The sequence below is a fragment of the Perognathus longimembris genome, chromosome 23 (genome assembly GCF_023159225.1).
Source record: "Perognathus longimembris pacificus isolate PPM17 chromosome 23, ASM2315922v1, whole genome shotgun sequence".
Lineage (NCBI taxonomy): Eukaryota > Metazoa > Chordata > Mammalia > Rodentia > Heteromyidae > Perognathus > Perognathus longimembris.
In genome coordinates, this window is record NC_063183.1 from 4,163,432 (window position 1) to 4,182,626 (window position 19,195).

At 46.2% G+C, this 19,195-nt stretch overlaps 1 protein-coding gene across 1 annotated transcript; it reads right to left on the reverse strand.

Annotated features, from left to right (window-relative positions):
• Positions 1-1,137: 1,137 nt before the first annotated feature.
• Positions 1,138-18,724, reverse strand: Zkscan2 (zinc finger with KRAB and SCAN domains 2). Its single transcript, XM_048332653.1, has 7 exons — positions 17,539-18,724; positions 15,495-15,681; positions 12,957-13,048; positions 12,511-12,634; positions 9,408-10,088; positions 6,745-7,236; positions 1,138-3,363 (listed from the first exon to the last, which is right to left on the reverse strand). The coding sequence occupies exons 1-7, from the start codon at positions 17,941-17,943 to the stop codon at positions 2,444-2,446; spliced, it is 2,901 nt and encodes a 966-aa protein (XP_048188610.1). The 5' UTR covers positions 17,944-18,724; the 3' UTR covers positions 1,138-2,443.
• Between the last annotated feature and the right edge of the window lie 471 nt (positions 18,725-19,195).

Below are 19,195 nucleotides of genomic sequence, written 5' to 3' on the forward strand. Positions count from 1 at the left end.
CAAGTCCCTCTCTTAAAAATAACTAAAAGCAAAGCAAAGCAAAACAAAATACCCCCCCCACACAAAATAAAAAAAGAACAGGGGTTTGGGTCAAGTAGTAGAGTACCTGTCTAGCAAGCAAAAGGCCCTGAGTTGAAACCCCAGTACCACCAAAAATAAGCATGGAAATAAGTATAGGTTTAGTTAGCTAGTTGAGGTGGAGCGTTTTCTTGAACTTTCCAACAGTCAGAACAAAGAAGGAAAAGCAATACATTTTACAGATCACAGTGCTTGTGAGATTAAAAGCCTTTTTTTTTTTTTTAAAAAAAAAACAAACAAACCTAGGATCAGATCATTCCCTGGTGCTGGGACATAGGGAAAAACAAATCACCTCTTTCCTTTCTTATAATCTTCAAAAAAGCAATGTTATGTGATGTTACTCAGCACATTATTCATTTTCACTTTGTCTCAGCAAAAAAACAAACAAAAAAAAAGTGAAATTCAGGGAAAGAAGCGGCCTTGGACTAGGATGGGGGTTCAGGGCTTCCAGGTCCTCACGGGGGACCTGGTCCACCCACTGGGAGAGCATGGACAGCGGCCAGGGGCCTGGGCGCGGGCCAGGAGCACAGGCAGCGTGAGAGAGCCACGGGAGACGAGGGAGGTAGAGAGGGGGGACCGGGTGGGACTGGCGTGACCACCGCTGCCATGCTGGGAGGTACATGCCGCCACAGCTGGAGCGCGGCCACGGAGACGTCCGCGTCGAGCTTCCCGTTCACGGCCAGTGCCCCCGGGTGGCTGATGTCCACGAGCCTCCTCTGGAGCTGGCGCTGTACAGCCAGGCGCCGTGCCCTCCACCCCGCGCCAGGCGTGGTGACAGTGCACGCCATCACGCTTGTCTGACTTGGAAAAGGCGGAAGGCAGCTGTTGGGATAGCCATGTGCCAGGGGCTTTCCGAGCCCCCCGCCCCCCCACCCCAGGCACTGTGAGTGGTGCCTCCCTGCGGGGCCCGCCTTTCTTGGGACTTTGCTGAAACATCCGAACTCTAGACATCTTTAAAGGAGAAAGCATGGGGGGGGGGGCAGGGGAAGAGCTAAAGAAGAAATGATGCAAACCCCTAACACTGGCTATTGTTCCAGGCAGCTTGGTGACTTGCCACCCCCTGTGGCAAAGCCACCCTGGGCCACCTGGGCCTTAGGGTACAGTGCCACAGGCCTCACTGGGAAGCAACTGGCTTCAGGAGACCAGATTTTCCCCTTTTCAGCTGTGACGCCACAGATGGATGGTCTGTTCCCCAACCTGAACTGTTCTGCCCATAGTTGCTGGGGATTTCCAAAGAGATTTTTTTTTTTCAGACAAAACAGTAACTGAAGAAAATAAAATCTGAGTGCTGGACTGAAAGTTTCTATCAGTATTTCCACCTTCACTGCATCAGCTATGACGTTCTATAGCTACTCAGGGCTCTACGGGTGGGTTCAGGATCCTGTGAACAAAGCTGCACAGAGGCCGGCCTCTCTAACAGCCAGTCCTCTGGGAGCTGCTGGTGTGCACCGTGGCGCCTCTCTGATCTAACCCAGGCCTGAGAAGTCCACTAACGGTTTCACTATTGTGTAGTACCACAGTGGGGTGGGAGGTATAAATATGCCAACACAGCAGTCATGTTCTGGGTAAGAGAAGTTGGGGAAGACCTTGAACATGTCTGAAATGCTACTTTAACAAGACCCCATGAGCATGCATCCTCTGCTATCGACGTGGAACAGGACAGTCCTGAGGAGTCGGGTAAGAGCACCCAGAGGAATCCAGAGGTAAGTGTGGGACTTGTGTAAAACAGCAGAAGGAGCCCGGATTACTGGAAGGCTGGCGAGGCAGCAGGCACAGCATTCAGGTACAGAGAAGGATGGATGGACAATCAACTGCTCCCCTCATGGAAGGTGAGGCCTCATCACGTGACTTCAGTGACGACAGACCAAGTCAGCCCCAGATATTTGGATCAGCTTCTCAACACACAGACTCCTGAAGGAGGTGACAGAATCTTTTCTTTTGTGAGTATCTTCCAAAAAGAGATGGGTCTGAGGGAATTTGGATTGGATTGATTCCAGAAAGTTCTACCCAAAGGTGACAATCCTTTGTCAAGTGTCACCTAGCATCTCCGGTGGTAGACAGCCAGCACCACAAACCTTTGGGCATTCATCTCCTGGACATCAACGCTCACCCACAGGACAGGACCTTGCAGGTCGCTGGCCTCCGCACACTGCACATTTTAGTCTCCACTGAGACCATCTCTCCTTACCACTTGAGTGGAGGAGAAGTGATGCACTGGAGATGGATTTAGAGGAGGAGGTGAGACAGGGTGAAGGCCTAGATTATTTACATTGTCAACTACATTTTTTTTTTTTGCCTTGCTTGGAGAGCCAGGCTGGGGTCAGATGACTAAAAGGGCATAGAGGAAGACGAGGAGAGCCCATCATCAAGTTTTCCTGAACTCTTCACTCTTCCCCTTGGGCAGCATCTCTGGGGAGTAGAGCGAGGCAGGGTGTGGCAGGAGCTTGTCTCTCCCATGGACCTCCCGGTGCTTGGTGAGGATGGAACTCTTACTGAAACGCTTGCCACACTGGCCGCATCCATAGGGCTTCTCCCCTGTGTGGATTCGCCGGTGTTCTCGAAATCGGGTGCAGTTACTGAAGCTTTTCTCACAGTCCCCGCACTTGTAGGGATTCTCCCCAGTGTGGACTCTGCGGTGGGCGCTGAAGTGTGAACTGTTGGTGAAGCTCTTCCCGCACTGCCCGCACTGGTAGGGCTTCTCGCCCGTGTGAGTCCTCTGGTGGATGACCAGACTCGAGCTCTGACTGAAGCACTTCCCACACTCTCCACATCGGTACGGCTTCTCGCCCGTGTGCACTCTCTGGTGGGCTCCAAAATTTGAGGAGTCATTAAAACTTTTCCCACAGTCCAGGCATTTGAAAGGCTTCTCTCCCGTGTGGATTCTTTGGTGTCTCATCAGGCTCCGGCTCCTACCGAAGCCCTTGCCGCAGACACCGCACTTGTAGGGGTTCTCTTTCTGGTGGGACATCCGGCCCACAAGCCGGGCATTCTTTCCAAAGCTCTCTCCATACCTGAGGAGTCTGGAGGGTCTCTTCCCCACGAAAGGCCTGGGATGCACAACAGCTCTCCCCAGGTCTCTTGGCTGAGCTGTCAGCTTCCCTTGTCTCACCGCTTGAAAGTTTGCCCACTGTCTTCCTGAGATGCATTCTCTTTTTCCATACTTGCTGGGATCAGCACTCTGGGAAACCGTTCTTTTAGGCTTTTCTAGGAATGCCTGACGTGGATCTGTGTCTTTATACAGTACATGAGCCGGGTCCTCCTTGATCGTACTTACAATTTCAAAATCTGGGAGGTGGGGGGAGACAAGAAAAATTCACACAACTGTTTATGATATTTTAGCATTACCAATTAACCTGGCCTGCAAGGCATGGCACATTATGGACCCTCTATACTTCATGGGCTATGAATCCTGTGCCTCTTCTGATTTATTATGCTATCTCCTTTTTCAAAAGTTCCATCAAGGGCTGGGGATATAGCCTAGTGGCAAGAGTGCCTGCCTCGGATACACGAGGCCCTAGGTTCGATTCCCCAGCACCACATATACAGAAAACGGCCAGAAGCGGCGCTGTGGCTCAAGTGGCAGAGTGCTAGCCTTGAGCGGGAAGAAGCCAGGGACAGTGCTCAGGCCCTGAGTCCAAGGCCCAGGACTGGCCAAAAAAAAAAAAAAAAAAAAAGTTCCATCAACCACAACTTGTGGGCAGGGAGGGGAGGGGGAAAATAAGGAAAGTGAAGGAAGGGGTTACATTCTCCAAAAACAACTGTACTCATTATTACCTGACTTAATCCCTTTGTGTACACCTTAATAAGGACAACAAAATTACATAAATTACAAAAAAGTTTCCCTAGGGCTGGGGATATAGCCTAGTGGCAAGAGTGCCTGCCTCGGATACACGAGGCCCTAGGTTTGATTCCCTAGCACCAATATACAGAAAACGGCCAGAAGCGGCGCTGTGGCTCAAGTGGCAGAGTGCTAGCCTTGAGCGGGAAGAAGCCAGGGACAGTGCTCAGGCCCTGAGTCCAAGGCCCAGGACTGGCCAAAAAAAAAAAAGTTTCCCTAGCTACTCAAGAGGCTGAAATATGAGGATTGCTATTCAAAGTCAGCAAGAAGGTCTGTGAGCCTCCTATTTCCAATTAACCACCAGAAAATCACCGTGGCTCAAAGTGATAGAGCACTAGCCTTGAGCAAAAAGAGCTCAGGGACAGCGTGCAGGCCTTGAGTTCAAGCCTTATGACTGACCAAAAAAAAAAAAAAAAAAGTTCTATAAACCAGCCAGTAACAGGATTGAATAAGCTAAGAGATGCATTTTTTTAGGGAGGGCAATACTGGGATTTGAATTAAGGACCCTGTGATCATTTGGCTTACTTCCTCAGATGGTGTTCTATCCCTTGAACCATGACTTTTCTTTCTGCTCATAATTTTGCAGTCTCACAGACTTTTTTGCCCATGATGGCTTCAAACCTTAAGCCTTTGGTTCTCAGCTCCTTGAGGAGCCAGGAGAAATATTTTAAAATTAAACCATAATTCAAGTCATTATTCTCTATATCATAATCAATACGGAAGCACTTGGTTTATATCTCTGAAGTTCCAGTTCATTTTGTTGTCATTCTTTCACATCTATACTAAGATACAGCACAGTATAATCAATATACTGCATCAGTCTTCAGTGTACATTTTAATGACCAATTCCAAATTCCTCATGTAAACATTCACCAATAGTCAATTGTGTCCTATCCAAGAGTATTTCTTTACTCTCATATGCTCTTGTCGCTGGTTTTTCTGGCTGTCCTGCAGGCCACACCAACTTACACTTTTTTCCTTTCTCACCTACATTCTACACTTACCACAAGACACATCCTGGAGCCAGCTTTTCTTTGGAGTTCTTCTGGACAGAGAACATGGCATGGTGAAGAGATAAGCTTTGGAATCACACTCTGGTCTGGACACCATCTTGGCCACTTATTTCTGTACTTCCATTTAATCACGGGAAATCCAAGCATGGTATGAATAATGCATATAAAATGGACTCCCAGGAGCCTCTTAGCTTCAACAGTGTTCTCCTCATAGCTAGTCCCATCTCATCTCTATTCCCCCACAATCTAGAAGATACAGGATACTGCTAATACATGTTTTATAAGCTGAGTAAGTTGTGCCCAGACCAGTCCTGTTTGATTCCCAAGCCCTTGCTGTTGAGTGTGTGCTACCTGCCCTGGCCTTACAAGCAGGCATTCAATATTCTCTTCCACATCAGGTGAGGTGGCTATGGCATGAGATGGGGAGAAAGGTGTAGCCATCAATGGGAGAGAGGAAAGCTAGCAGTCAATTCAATGTCACTGCTTCTAAAGAAGTCCTTTAAGGCTTTGTCCCTGGGTCTGATATTGTTCTGGGCTTCAGAGGAAGTCACAGCCCAGTAGTTGACCCAGAGAAAATTTGATAATTTGATGGTAGGTCTGAAGGTCACCTAAAGAATAAGATTCACAAAGACTTTGTTTCCAGGGTTAGGAATTAACCTTTGTACTATCAATTTCAGATAAAAACACTACTAGAGAACAAATGTACAAATCCCCTTCTCTGAGGTGGATGCCTTGGATACTCCAATTCAAGAAAATTAGAGTTCCTTGTTTCAAGAAATCTGTCTGCACTACTTCATACATTCTCTTCTGTGGAGCATCCGGAGCCTACACAAAGGGCCTTCACGAGCTCACCACTTACTGGGAGGTCTTAGGGCATATAAAATAAAAGGAAGGGAGCTGAGACAATATGATTGTGGAAATGCAGTCAGGGATGTTCAAGGTGGAGGAAAGACCGTGAGCTAAGGTTTTGATGTGAGAGCTTAAGAAGCAACAGGTGGGAAATAGTTCTGTTTCAAATATGCATAGGGTATAAAAAGAAAATGCCAATATGCAAGGCCTGCGGCAAAAGGTGGGCTCAGATTAAGGATGACAGCAAAGCTTTAGAGCACTGATGGGTCTGGAGACTTTTATGACCTTTACAACAGTCTGGCCAAGAAACAGAGAAAGGCAGAACTAGGTAGTGGCTGTGGCAACTGAAGAGGGGACAGGCAAGATGTGGCTCTATGGTGGCTGATGATGGTGTCATCTGCCTGAACAGAAATGCCAGGTGAGGCAGAACTAAAATCACCTGTAAAGTTATGAGTTTGGATGAACTGTGGGATGGAGAACCAAGAAAAGCCATGGTGCAGGAAGGAAGATGGTGACTCGTTCAACATTTAAAAGTCTGAGTGGCTGGTGAGATGTCCCGGGGACATCCAGCAGTTAGCGGCCGGCATATGTCTGCTGGTGGAGCTCGGGGCCAGAATCCCATCTCTCATTTTGTCTTTGCTTTCTTTTTTCTCATGCATACCACACCTATCTGTGAGATATTTCTGATTTGAGCTTACTGACCCACTCCTTCATCCACGTTTCTCCCTACAGTACTTCCAAGAGATGCAAAACATTGCCTGGCCCATAGAGACAAAAACCAAGGCTGAGATCCCCAAGGCCCAATGTGAATGAGTTCCTCCTTTGAATGGAAGCACCATGAGGAGAGGCTTGTTTTAGTCAAAATTGCTATTTCTTGTCCCTCAAGTAGCATCTGGCACAAACACAGGGACTGGATAAACATACAAGACCCAAGACACCATCTCGTTTCCATCTGAAACACCTTACCATGTGGGCTTTGCAGTAGACCTGGAGGTCCCTGGAATTCTGGCTCTTGTACAGTTTCGTCCTCGCTCATCCTGTCACTTCCACAATCGTCTATTATTGCCTCCTGTGAACTCTCCTCAGCTTCCCAGCCTGTAGATTCCTGGGGTTCAACCTCAATATGCACCCTTTCTTGTCTTGGGGGTGGAGGTATTTCTTCTGGAGTGTTGGTGGAGGGGGCAGGGGCTCGAGAGTTAATTAGGGCATCCATCTCCTTGTAGAACGCACATGTCTCTAGCACATGGCCACTCTTCACCTTGCGGTAGCTCTTCTGAAGGCTTTTAAACTTGGTTCGGCACTGTTCTGGTGTCCGGAGGAAGCCACATTCTCGAAGTTGTTCTGCCACGGCCCCATACAACTTGCTCTTCCGATGACAGGCCTGAAGAGCTTCATAAAATCGAGTCTCATGAAGGATGTCAAGAAAGGTCTTGGTTTCTTCATAGCCCCAATGCACACCTGCCATTCAAAGATACAGTTCAAAGATGTAAGAACAGGAGCCTGGTGCTTCTATAGTATATCCCTTACAAAATGTAAGGGCAAAAATCCCATTCACAGTGGCAAAAGGGATACAATACACATACACAGACGAATACTCTTTGTAAGAAATGAGAGGATCTATATTAAAATGACAAAAGAACTAGAGCAAAAGTGAGGCACTGTTTCTCGATTGGTAGACAAAAGTTGTATGGCCATTAGTTCTTAAACAAATCCATAAAGGCAAAATCCAAATAGGGCTTTTATACTAGGATGGATGAACTGACCTAGGTTTACAGTATGCTCACCCAAACTTCCCACTGCTGTGGGACCAACTAAAGGACTCAGGTGTCCACAGGGTTTCTTCCAAATAGCTCGGAAAGGACTAGAACACCTCACAGGAGTTCCTATCACTTCTTTACCCAGTCCTTCCTGAGGAGCAAAACCCTGTGCAGAGTACAAGGTCTGAACCCTCAACACTTACCGAATGCTTTGCCCTGAATGCATGTTATCTGCATGACCAGCAGGTGTTCAGTGTGGGGAGCAGAGCAATGCGCTTCAGAGCAGGTGAGTGGTAATTTGTTTTATGTGCTTTTGTGCATTATGGGAACAGTGACTTCCAGCCTCTGTCTGTAGTTACTTGGTAGTCTCTTCCACCCTGACACCCCCAATAGCCCCACTCCAATGTCTATGGTCTCTCAGATGGGTACATACCTACATCTGCATAAGGAATCTTCCCACCTTTGTGGCAGATCTATCTGTTCTGAGCAGGTGTAGTCATGAGTGTATCCATGCTCTCCTAGACCCATTTATTTTCCATTCTAAGAAGCTGTCATTTTCTAATGATTGGAGGAGAGAAGACATTGCTGACAACATGAAGTGCCAGGTAATGTTGCATTTCAGCATTTTCAGAACTCCTTCATCTATATTCCGTTCAGCACTGACGAGCTAATGACCCTCACAAGTTAGTCACTTATTACACAGGAGGAAACAGAGACCTGGTGTCCTTAGGCAGTGCTTCTATGTCAGAGTTTGCTAGGCAGGTTAATTCTGTAATCCAGTCCCCAAATTCTCAGTGCTAGCTTTCTTTTGCACAGGGGTAGCCTTTTAATATATCTGCATTTCTATATTTAAAATGCATCTCTTGTAAGAAATGTGTAGATGAGTTGTTTTTTGGTGATACTGAGGTTTGACATTAGGGACTCAAGCTTGCTAGGCTGACACTCTTCTATCTGAACCATGCCTCCAGCTTAACTTTTTGCTGGTTATTTTAGAGATGGATTCTAGTGAACTTTTCTGCTCATGCTGGCCTTTCTGCCCAGAGCCCTCTAAGAATTTGATTTCAGGCATAAACCATTGGGGCCTAGCATGCAGATGATTTTCACATGTGTGGCCATCTTATTCCTATTTGTAATTAATGATGTACTACTTTTGTATTGTTGTTTTCCTATGTGACCCCTCCCCTCCCTCTCTCCTTCCTTCTTTCTTTCTTTCACCAGTCCTGGGGCTTGAACTTAGGGCCTGGGCACTGTCCCTGAGCTTTTTTTTTTTTTTTTTTTCTCAAGGCTAGCACTCTACCATTTGAGTCACAGTGCTACTTCTGGCCTTTTCTGTTTATGTAGTATTGAGGAATTGAATCCAGGGCTTCATGTACGCTAAGCAAGCACTCTACCACTAAGCCACATTCCCAGCCCTATTTTGTGTTTCTTTCTCTCTCATTTCTACTAGTTCTCTTTTATACTCGACAAAAAATTACATTTCATTTTTTCACTCTTTCAACCTGTTTTTTTACTGGGTATCCCAAGCGGTATAAACATACATCTTTCACTTATTATAAGCGAGTACAACTGATCACTTTATACCAACTCTCAAATAATACTAGCGCCTCAGAACCATTCAGTTCCTTTGTCTTCCTTCCAGAAGGTTCCAAATGTTCAGAATCCAATGCTCTGCTCTAAACTGAAAGCAGACCCTCCAGGTCACCTGGAGCTCCTGGGGCCAGGGAGACACACCTAGGAGTACTTTCAGTGATGAGGTCATCCCGCAGTGAAGGCTGCAGGGTTTATGACAAGCCCTTCCTTGGTGGTGTCTCATCTCCTTTTCCCCAAGACCACACCTCTGTTTTCAGATCAGGAACACATGACAATCCTTACCACTCAGGTTTTGAAACAAGACAGGGGCACCACGAACTTCAGATTTGCGGATAAATTCAACGCCCATTTCATCACCATCAGATTCTTCGGCAGCTTCCTCCTCCACCAAACTGACCTGTTCTCTAGTGCAGACAGCGATTCTCTTCAGTCGGGGAAGGGAGATCACCTGCTTTGGCTTGTCAGCAGATGACGCATGGGCTGCAGGGTTCAGCAAGGCATCCATGTCCTCAAAGAAGGCACAGGGTTCTAGCACGTGGCCATTCCTCACTTTTCGATAGCTTTTCTGAAGACTTTTGAACTTGGTCCGACACTGCTCTGGTGTTCGGAGGAAGCCACATTCCCGCAACCACTCAGCCACAGCACCGTACACCTGGCTATTTCGGGGACAAGCCTGGAGTGTTTCATAAAAGCGAGACTCCTTGAGAATTGCAAGGAAAGTCTTAGTTTCTTCATAGCTCCAGTGCACACCTGCTATCTTTTCATCTTCTAAACCCCACTGCTGCTGCTCCCTCCATGCTTTCCCGACACTCCTGGCAGGGATCTGGACAGCATGCACTGCCTTTTCCTTGACATAACTGCTCTGCAGAATGCTCCTCTTATTCAAGGAATGTAGGCCTACAGTCCAAGGCTCCTTTCTTTGTTCCAACTGGGCTGTCTTGTTAGATGAAGACACTGCACCCCCTATAGAGAAAGAAACATTTTGTGTTGTTACTGTGTGCCTCAGTCTTCTGCGGGACCCACCTCTCATGCCAAAGCTTTCCTGAGCCATGACCACACGTGCCTTTGCCCACATGCCATCTACAATGCTGTGGTATTGCTTTCATGATTTATGCACCACTTCTTTTCCTTGCTAGTTCTGTCAGGAATACCTTTAAGGGTAAGGCACATGTTACTATTGATTATCAACTAGGAGCTGACATTGTGTAAGGTTCAGAGTATGCTCCAGATATATAATTGTTACAAAATACTTTGTGATTTTTGCTGTACCCTATATCTATCCTCTCCTTGTCTACCTCAACAAACACACATAAGACTCTGAGAGATGTAAAGATTTTTTTTGTCCAACTATTATAAAGTTATACTAATTGGTACCAACACAAAACAGGGACATAAATAAATCCATCCATCTACAGTCAACTCACCTTTGATAAGGGAAAGTCTATTAAAAAACTGCTGCTGAGGGGCTGGGGATATAGCCTAGTGGCAAGAGTGCCTGCCTCAGATACAGGAGGCCCTAGGTTCGATTCCCCAGCACCACATATACAGAAAACGGCCAGAAGTTGCGCTGTGGCTCAAGTGGCAGAGTGCTAGCCTTGAGCGGGAACAAGCCAGGGACAGTGCTCAGGCCCTGAGTCCAAGGCCCAGGACTGGCAAAAAAAAAAAAAAAACAAAAAACAAAACAAAACAAAAAAACTGCTGCTGGGAAAACTGAATATCCACATTCAAGAGAGTGAAACTAGACCTTTACTTTACTACTCATAAAAATGTAAAACTGGAAACCATAAAATCCATATGTATGTGTGTTTATTTGATATACCATTCAAAGCACAGTCAACAAAGGCAAAAATAAACTTGGACTACATTAAACTAACAAACTTCTGTGTAGCAAAGGAGAGTCAAACAAAGAGAGAACCAACAGAATGGAAATAAGATTAGTAAAATATATATCTGATAACACTTTAAAATCTAAATTACAGAAGGAATCATACAACCCAAAACCAAAATAATTTGATTAAGAAAGGGCAGAAGACCTGATAAGATATACAATGGCTAACAGATTCAAAGAAAGGTACTCACAGCCTCAGTAATCAGGATCCACCAAGAGCTCCACTTCACACCTGTTAGAATGGCTACTAGCATCAAAGCAAAAAAGTACAAGTGCTGGAGAGGAAGTGAGGAAAACAACACTGTAGGATTGGTGTGGACACAAACTGGTACAGCTATTGTGGGAAACAGCATTATTTATCTAGAGGTTCCCGCTAATTAAAAATACAACCAGGACCCACCATGAGGACAGCTACACCATTTCTGGGTACAAATGAACAATATAACTTCCATGTGACCTAGCTACCTGAATTCTAATCTGAGTTCTCAGAGTCTCTTTACTTGCTACTTGAGGCAGGTTTTATTACTAGGAACGCTAAGTTAACATGTTGCCAGGACCTGATACTGTGTGGTCCAAGGCAATGGTGTGAAGCATGTTTTGTGTGCACAACAGGAGCTTGCCTCAAGGTGGCATGCTGTTTTTCAAGAGTACACCATTTACAATTGTTTTTTTCTTTAAACTTCTTTAATTGCTTCCTAAAAATAGACACTGTTAATTTACCTTTGTCCATTTAGTTTTATATGGCTCATTTTATAATTTCTACTTTATTTAGTGTATGTATGTCTAACAGAACTTTCTGTGATTCTAAAAATGTTCTGCAACAGTGCTGTCAATGCAGTTACTGGGTACTGATCTATAGCTACTGACACTGAGGAACTAACATTTAAGTTTTATTTAATTAATGTAATAAACTTGTGGTTAGTGGCATCAGATACATACTTTATGTGAGTTACATATTGATATTAGTACATTTTGGCCTATGACTCCTCCTTTCTCTTAAAGCACATAAGGCAAATCTTTCAAAAATAGTAGTGGTCATGTGTGCATGTAAATTTGTGCCATTTAAATGATTCACAATATGCTATGGAGGTTTTAGAATTTAAATTAATTGCTCTCTTTAATTATTTTTAAGATTTCCATCCAGTCATCCAATAAGCCCCAATTTATACATTAGGTAGCTCTGTTCAAGCAGTCGGGTTTTTATTGATAACAATGAATCAAAAAAAAGATTTTGTGACTTCATGGAACATTTTAATGGAGTGAATGTGTATAAGATTATATTTCCCATAACTTGACAGTATTTTTTCCACTAACTCGTTTCCAATGTTTCAATTCCTAAGTTACTACGTTGTTTTCCTCATTGGAAGTGAGATGTGTGATTGTACTAGAGAACTATGGAGATCCTTTGAGCATTAACATTTCCCTGTGAATGCTTAATCGCCAGCAGGAAGGAATACAGGGGAAATCACTTATTCCTGTAAAGGGAAGAACTCTTACCCAGGGAGACCATGTTCCCAGCACTCTCCTTCCTGACATCCTGGCAGAGGCCTCTGTGAGCAGGAATTGGGTGTACTCTCCTTCGGAAGGAAACCCCTCTTGTGTGGGTATCTCTTGGGGGTTCCTGTAACAACACCAACACCAATGACTACCGAGGTAAGTGCTGGGTCTTCAAAGGTTCAAGATCAAGGATGAAGCAGAGGAGGGCTCTGAGGAATTAGAATTAAAGCGCCATCTGTGTATTGTGTGTCAAAAAGGTAATAAGGGGTCATAGCATAAGAGAAGCATTTCATTACTCATAGGACTGGTCCAATCTTTTCTAGAAAAAAAAACGTGGTGGGTATCTTTTGGAGGGAGTATAACAATTTGAAGGCAGTAAAGGCACAGGAAGTAATTGTGGCTGAACACTCTAGGAAGGAAGGCCAGGGAGGATAATTACCACTCACCTGGGACCTGACAGGAAGATGTGTTGTTGTCACCTCCTCATTTATAGTGCTCCACTCATTAGCAGAAGCAGGAACCCAGGGGGAAGACTGAGCTGTAAAAAGAGAAGAAACAATTAGTATTCTTTAATTCACTTAGCCTCTCCTGTTAAGGAGTGTGTATGAAACAGATATAAAATGGTCACCTATTCAGTGAGTTTAGAGCAATGCCTAAAACTACACTACCCTCAATCTGGGGTTCACAAACTTGGTGCTTCCAGGGAGTAAGCAGGTAAAGTGTGTGATGGGAGAGGTTAGGCTGCGGTTGGGGATGGGGATGGGGATTGGAGTGCATACATCCCATTGAAAGGGCACAGCCAAGGGCTGTGGCCATGAGCTTCAGCTGTTGTAGCTTCAATTTTATTTTATTTTTCAAGATAAGTCAGAAATCCAGACTTTTTAAAAAATCTCAAATCTTGAAAAATAAAAGTAAACAACAATCTCCCACTTCAAAACAACAACAACAACAAGAAAACTCCTTGTAAGTGAAATAAAGTAAATGTGACTCGGTGTACAAATGGTCAGTTGATGATTTTTAGTCTAAGTTAAGACTGTATGGATAAAAATTGTCCTGGGAACTTAGCAAACAGATACATAGTAGTAGACACTGCAGGGAAAAGAAACCCTTCTACAGGTGGAAGGAAGACAGCTTACATGTAAACTTAAAAAAAAAAACTTAACCTTGTATATGAATTTTATATAGCAATATCTGTAGTCTAACTTTATCCCTGGAATGTACTGGGGAAAAATTGCTCTACCGCTGTCTACAGAATCATAACAAATCATCTCCTTGGAAACATATTCCCACACAGCTGAAATAATCTCTTCCTTTAGAATGACATTACCTTCCAATCCCTCAGACTTTTGCTTTCCACACTCCAGTCAGCACCTTAACAAAACAAACTTCTACTTTCAGAATGTATTATTATGCTAGGTGGCAAATAGGCACTTACTGGATTAAATTTATCATCTAGTCACTGGATCCATGTAATCTGCAGATCAAAGGAGTGTCCACATTAATGAACACATTCATCAATGTGTGTAATGTACTCTATCATGTACAAATTGAAATTGGAGAGGGACATACAAGTAGGGTATGGCAGTGGATCTTACCTCTTGACAAAACCTTGCATAAATTAGAGTTGAGGTTTAAAAATAATTTTGCAGTGGAGTGTTGGTGGCTCACACGTGTAATCCTAGTTACTCAGGAGGTTGAGATCTGAGGATTGCAGTGTGAAGCCAGCTTGGGAAGGAAAGTCTGTGATACTCTCATGTTCAATTAACCATCCAAAAAGGTCAGAGGTGGAGCTGTGTGCTAGCTTTGAGTAAAATAGCTCAGAGACAGCACCCAGACCCTGAGTTCAAGCCCTAGGATCAGCACCAAAAAATATATTTTGGGGGCTGGGAATATGGCTTAGCGGTAGAGTGCTTGCCTTGCATGCATGAAGCCCTGGGTTCGATCCCTCAGCAACACATAAACAGAAAAAGCCAGAAGTGGCGCAAGTGGTAGAGTGCTATCTTTGAGCAGAAAGGAAGCTAGGGACAGTGCTCAGGCCCTGAGTCCAAGCCCCAGGACTGGCAAAAAAATAAAATAAAAACACAAAATATATTTTTTTGCACTATGGGAAAAAGGCCCTTTAGAATCCTGTGTTAAATCAGCCTTGTCATTTCCCTTTCATAGACGAGGGAATATAAAGTTTGAGAAATAACCTGAACAATGGCACACTTTTTTTTTTAAGGAAGAGCTGGGTCTTGAACCCAGTTCTTTCTGCCTTTGCAGCCTCCATGCAATAATGTTCCTCTTCATATTATTTGTCCAAGATCCTACAGGTAGGGGCCAGACACAAGATGTAGGTGAGTCTTCTAACTGTAGGTCCAGTGATGTTTCTGTCCTTCTTCCCCCCCTCTCCTATCCCCCTCCCCGTGTAAAGAGAAAGTAAAGGCCACTCAGTAGAGTGAGCAGCACAACCTGGAAACCCGTTATCCACCACATGGTCTGGTTGTATTGCTCCTCCCCATCTTTTTCCCCCTCCTTTTTGGCAATTTGACTGATGGTGATTGGTTTGTGTGAAACAAGCCAGACCCTCCTGAATGCAGTCTGCTTGCCCCTCTGGGTGGAATCTGCCCCTCTATGGAGCCACACCTTAGGAGAGGAAACATCAATGGACTGGGAAGGTCAGGGTGGGTCATTTTCTTGGGTTGATTTGTTTCACTCATGTCTAGGGCACTTATATAGCACTGTCCCTTCTCATTAAAGATCCACTGTTTATCTCTCTAGAATGCCTCTTAATGTGTCTCAAATTTGGGACATAAATATCTTATTTCTATTTTTAGTTTTTCAAGTTGCCTGCAGTCTGCCAAAAACATATGGACGTGTAGAGAAATAAAATTCTCTAAGCTGGTAACAGAGATTTAAAAAAACAACTCTGAATAACAGTGCTAAGGACATGATACAAATCTGCTTTGGTTTCTGCACTGAATGTACTTCTAAGGTCTTCTCACCATTCTTGGGTAAGGGCTGATGCACTCTCTTTCGGGCCAGCTGTTCCTGGTATCCTGAGTGGAGGTTTCTAGCTTCTTCCAGAGACACCACTCTGGGTTGGGGCTCTACCTGTTCTGGCTGGAATTCTGCTATCTCCCACACAGTTCCACGTGGGGCTTGCTTCTCTGAGTGCAGAGGACCATTGACCTGGGAAGTGAAAACAAAGCCATAATGGAAAGAGTGAAAAAGAGATCCAAATCAAGGCTAAATTCCTCCAAGAAAGATATAAAAAGAGGACAAGATTTGAGAAAGAATGAAGTTTTCCCTATTCCCAGTAGAGCCTCTGAAGATGGTTGGCTTACAGTACTGTCTGGAAGTCTGGCAAGGGAATAAAGGAGAGAGAGAGAGACACAGACAGAGAGAGACAGAGACACACACAGAGACACACACAGAGACACAGAGAGAGGAGGGTACTGGTGCTTGAACTCAGAGTTTTGCATTCTCACTTGGCTTTTTCTGCTGAAGGCTGGCACTCTACCACTTGAACCACACCTCTACTTCCATGGAGAGTACTCTTTATTGCTAATAAGGTGGGAGAAATCGGTTAGGGGTGAAGTATAGAGCATCTTTCTTAGTCTTCTCCTGAGCCAGTACTAGGGCTTAAATTCAGCCTGGAAACAGGGCTCGATGGCTCACGCCTGTAATCCTAGCCACTCAGGAGGATGAGATCTGATGACTACGGTTCAAAGCCAGCCCTGGCAGGAAAGTCTGTGGGACTCCAAAAAACTCTGAAAACTACTCAGAAAAAAGCTGAAAGTTGTGCTGTGGCTCAAGTAGTAGAGCTCTTGCCTTGAGCCAAAGAAGCTCAGGGACAGCACCCAGGTCTTGAGATCAAGCCCCAGGACTGGCAAAAACAAAACAAAACAACCTGGCCTGGGTGCAATCCTTGAATTTTTTTTTCTCTTAAGTCTTGTGCTCTACAACTTCAGCCACTGTTCCACTTCTGGCTTTTTGGTTGTTAGTTGGAGATGAGTCTCAAGGACTTTCTGGCTGGCTTCGAACCTCGATCCTTAAATTTTAGCCTCCTGAGTAGCTAGGATTTTACAGGTGTGAGCAACTGGTACCAGGCTCAGGGCCTCTTTCTTAATAGATACTGAACGGTCATGTCTATTAGGTTCACAGAGGAGAGGGTTAGCAGAACACAAATATATTCACCGGGGAACTGGAAACTTACAAAATTAACCTGCTCATTGATTTTTTCTGTTCCTAACCAACACAGCATCCTGCTGATAGCTCTTTACAGAGTGAAAATCTTGAGCTAGGGGCAGCTGCAAACCTGGCAAAGGCTGCAGGATTCCCTGAGGTTAATGAGGGTCCCGAAAGGCAACTAGACAAGCTTGTAAAACCACTGGGAAATGAGGTTCTGGTAGAGGTACTAGTCAAGAGTACCAAGGATCAAGGCACCAAGAGCACTTCAGAGGACATTGCAGATAGTAAAGGATTAAAGGGGATTCTGGGATAACTGATGAAGCCTTAAAAAAAATCTATTCAGAGTCTAATCCTGTGAAGTACAATGATATTGTTCTCTAATATAATTTTGCTGAACACATTATCCTAAGGCTTAAAACAAGTATTTAGGTAAACAATGTTTAGTTTCATATGCAAGGTTCTTTGTTTTTTTCTTGCCTGTCACTTTTGCTTCAGACTAGTACTCTATCATTGAGCCACACCTCCACTTTTGGGTTTAGGCTGGTTAATTGGAAATAAGAGTCTCAGGGATTTGTCTGCCAGGACTGGCTTGGAACAGAGACCCTTCACCTCACAGTCTCCTGTGTAGTTATGATGACAGGTGCCACACTTTCATTTGCAAGATTTTTCAAGCCACATTTTCCCTTTCCCATTCAATAGGAAATTCGAGTCTGCTTTTTTAAGTGGGTTGCTTAAGGGCTTAAAAAAAATCAGTATTATTCATCTTTCCACTTGTTCCTGCAATGCATCCCCACCCACCTGCCTTTCCCACCTTCATTTTCCTGAAGTATAAAAAGTCGTAAAATTCTTTCTCACCTGTGGTCTCAGGCTTCCTGTCTCTTTTTCCAAATGGATGACCAGGGCCACCGCCTCCTCTCCACTCTCAGGACACTGCTTCTGTGCCCAAGCCTGAATCTTCTCCGGTAAAATGGTGAGAAACTGTTCGACCACCAGCAACTCAAGGATCTGCTCCTTGGAACGCATTTCTGGCTTCAACCACCGGCAGCAAAGTTCCCAGAGTTTACTAAAAGCTTCATGAGGTCCCCTCACATCCTCATAACAGAATTGCCTGAAGCATTTGCGGAAGGTCTCACACTCAGTGCTAGCTGATCCTTCCAGAATGGGCTCCGATGCCCATTCGGGGTCCTTTTCCACTTTCATTATTAGGCACCCCTCAATCTCTAGGGGCTCGTCGATCTGAGGACTCAGCGCTGCAGTCATGTTCCAGCTCTGGACTGTGCTTTGTGTGTTGGGCCAACCTTATGTCTAGCTCAAAGCCAGGGCTCAAGGAAGCCTCGGGGGACTCCCTATTTAATGTTGATGGGAAGTGTGGGAAGGTAGAGGTGGGGTGTCAGCAGGCACCAGGTGTGTCAGGCCGATGAATCAAACCTGCGCAAGGATCCCGATAACAAGTGTACCCCTAAAGTCCTCAAACCTGGCCTCTTCTCCAAACAAGGTATGTCCCTGCAATATGGTTTTCTGGGGTGCATCCCCTTTCCGTGCAAGGTCGAAAACCGAGCAGCAGAGGGACTGGGGAAGGAATGGGCAGAGTTGGGGCGGCCTGGAGGGGGGTGTGTCCGCGAACCCCGGGTCGGTCTGGCTCGCCAGGCAAACCCCCGGTGGGTGGGGCCGGGCGTGCAGGCCCCGCCCGGCCCTCTGTTCGGCTCGGGGCCCCGGCGCCAGGAGGGGTGTGTGTCCCCGAACCCCGGGTCTGTCTGTCGGGCTCGCGAGGCAGTGCCCCCGGGTGGGTGGGACCGGATGTGCAGGCCCGCCCGGCCCTCGGTTCCGGGCGCCGCGCCCAGGCCGCGGCAGGTGTCCAGTGTGGGGGTGCGGGCGGTACCCGAGACCAGACGCGGAGCTTTTCCGGCCGTCCTCGCGAGGAAACCTCTGCGCGTCGGGCAAAGGCTCTCGAGCGGCGGCTCCTCCCCGGAGGGATTAAACAGATGCGGCACAGAAACGGGGCCTCACGACGTGGGGGGCGACGACCGGCTTCTGGCTCAAGGCCCCGCGGGGAGCGCGGGGGGTGCTGGGAAGCAGTGTCCACGCATGCGCCCTTCGCGCCGCGCTCAGCGCCCAGCGCGGGGTTGGTGCGAAGATTCCTCACAGGCGAGACGGGGGCGGGGAAGGGGTGTGTGTGTGTGTGTGTGTGTGCGCGCGTGTGTGTGTGTGTGTGTGTGTCTGTGTGGTGTAGTCTCGCGAGAGCGCGCGGCGTCTCGCCTCGGGGACTTTAGGAATGAGAGGGTGAGAGGATGGACGTTTTCTGCCGCGGAGGGACGCTGGGAGCGCCCGAGAGACCGAGTCTCCAGAGAGGATGACATAGCACGCGAAAGGGGTCGGAGCCCCGCCTCTGGCTTTCGGGGGAGTGGGAGGGACGTCGCTGAGGCGGCGCAAAGTCCTTTGCGCGGTACTTGAGTGGTGGCCGGGCGGGGCGTGCAGCGGGACGCGGGACTCGTTGGGTCTGGCGGAGGGACAC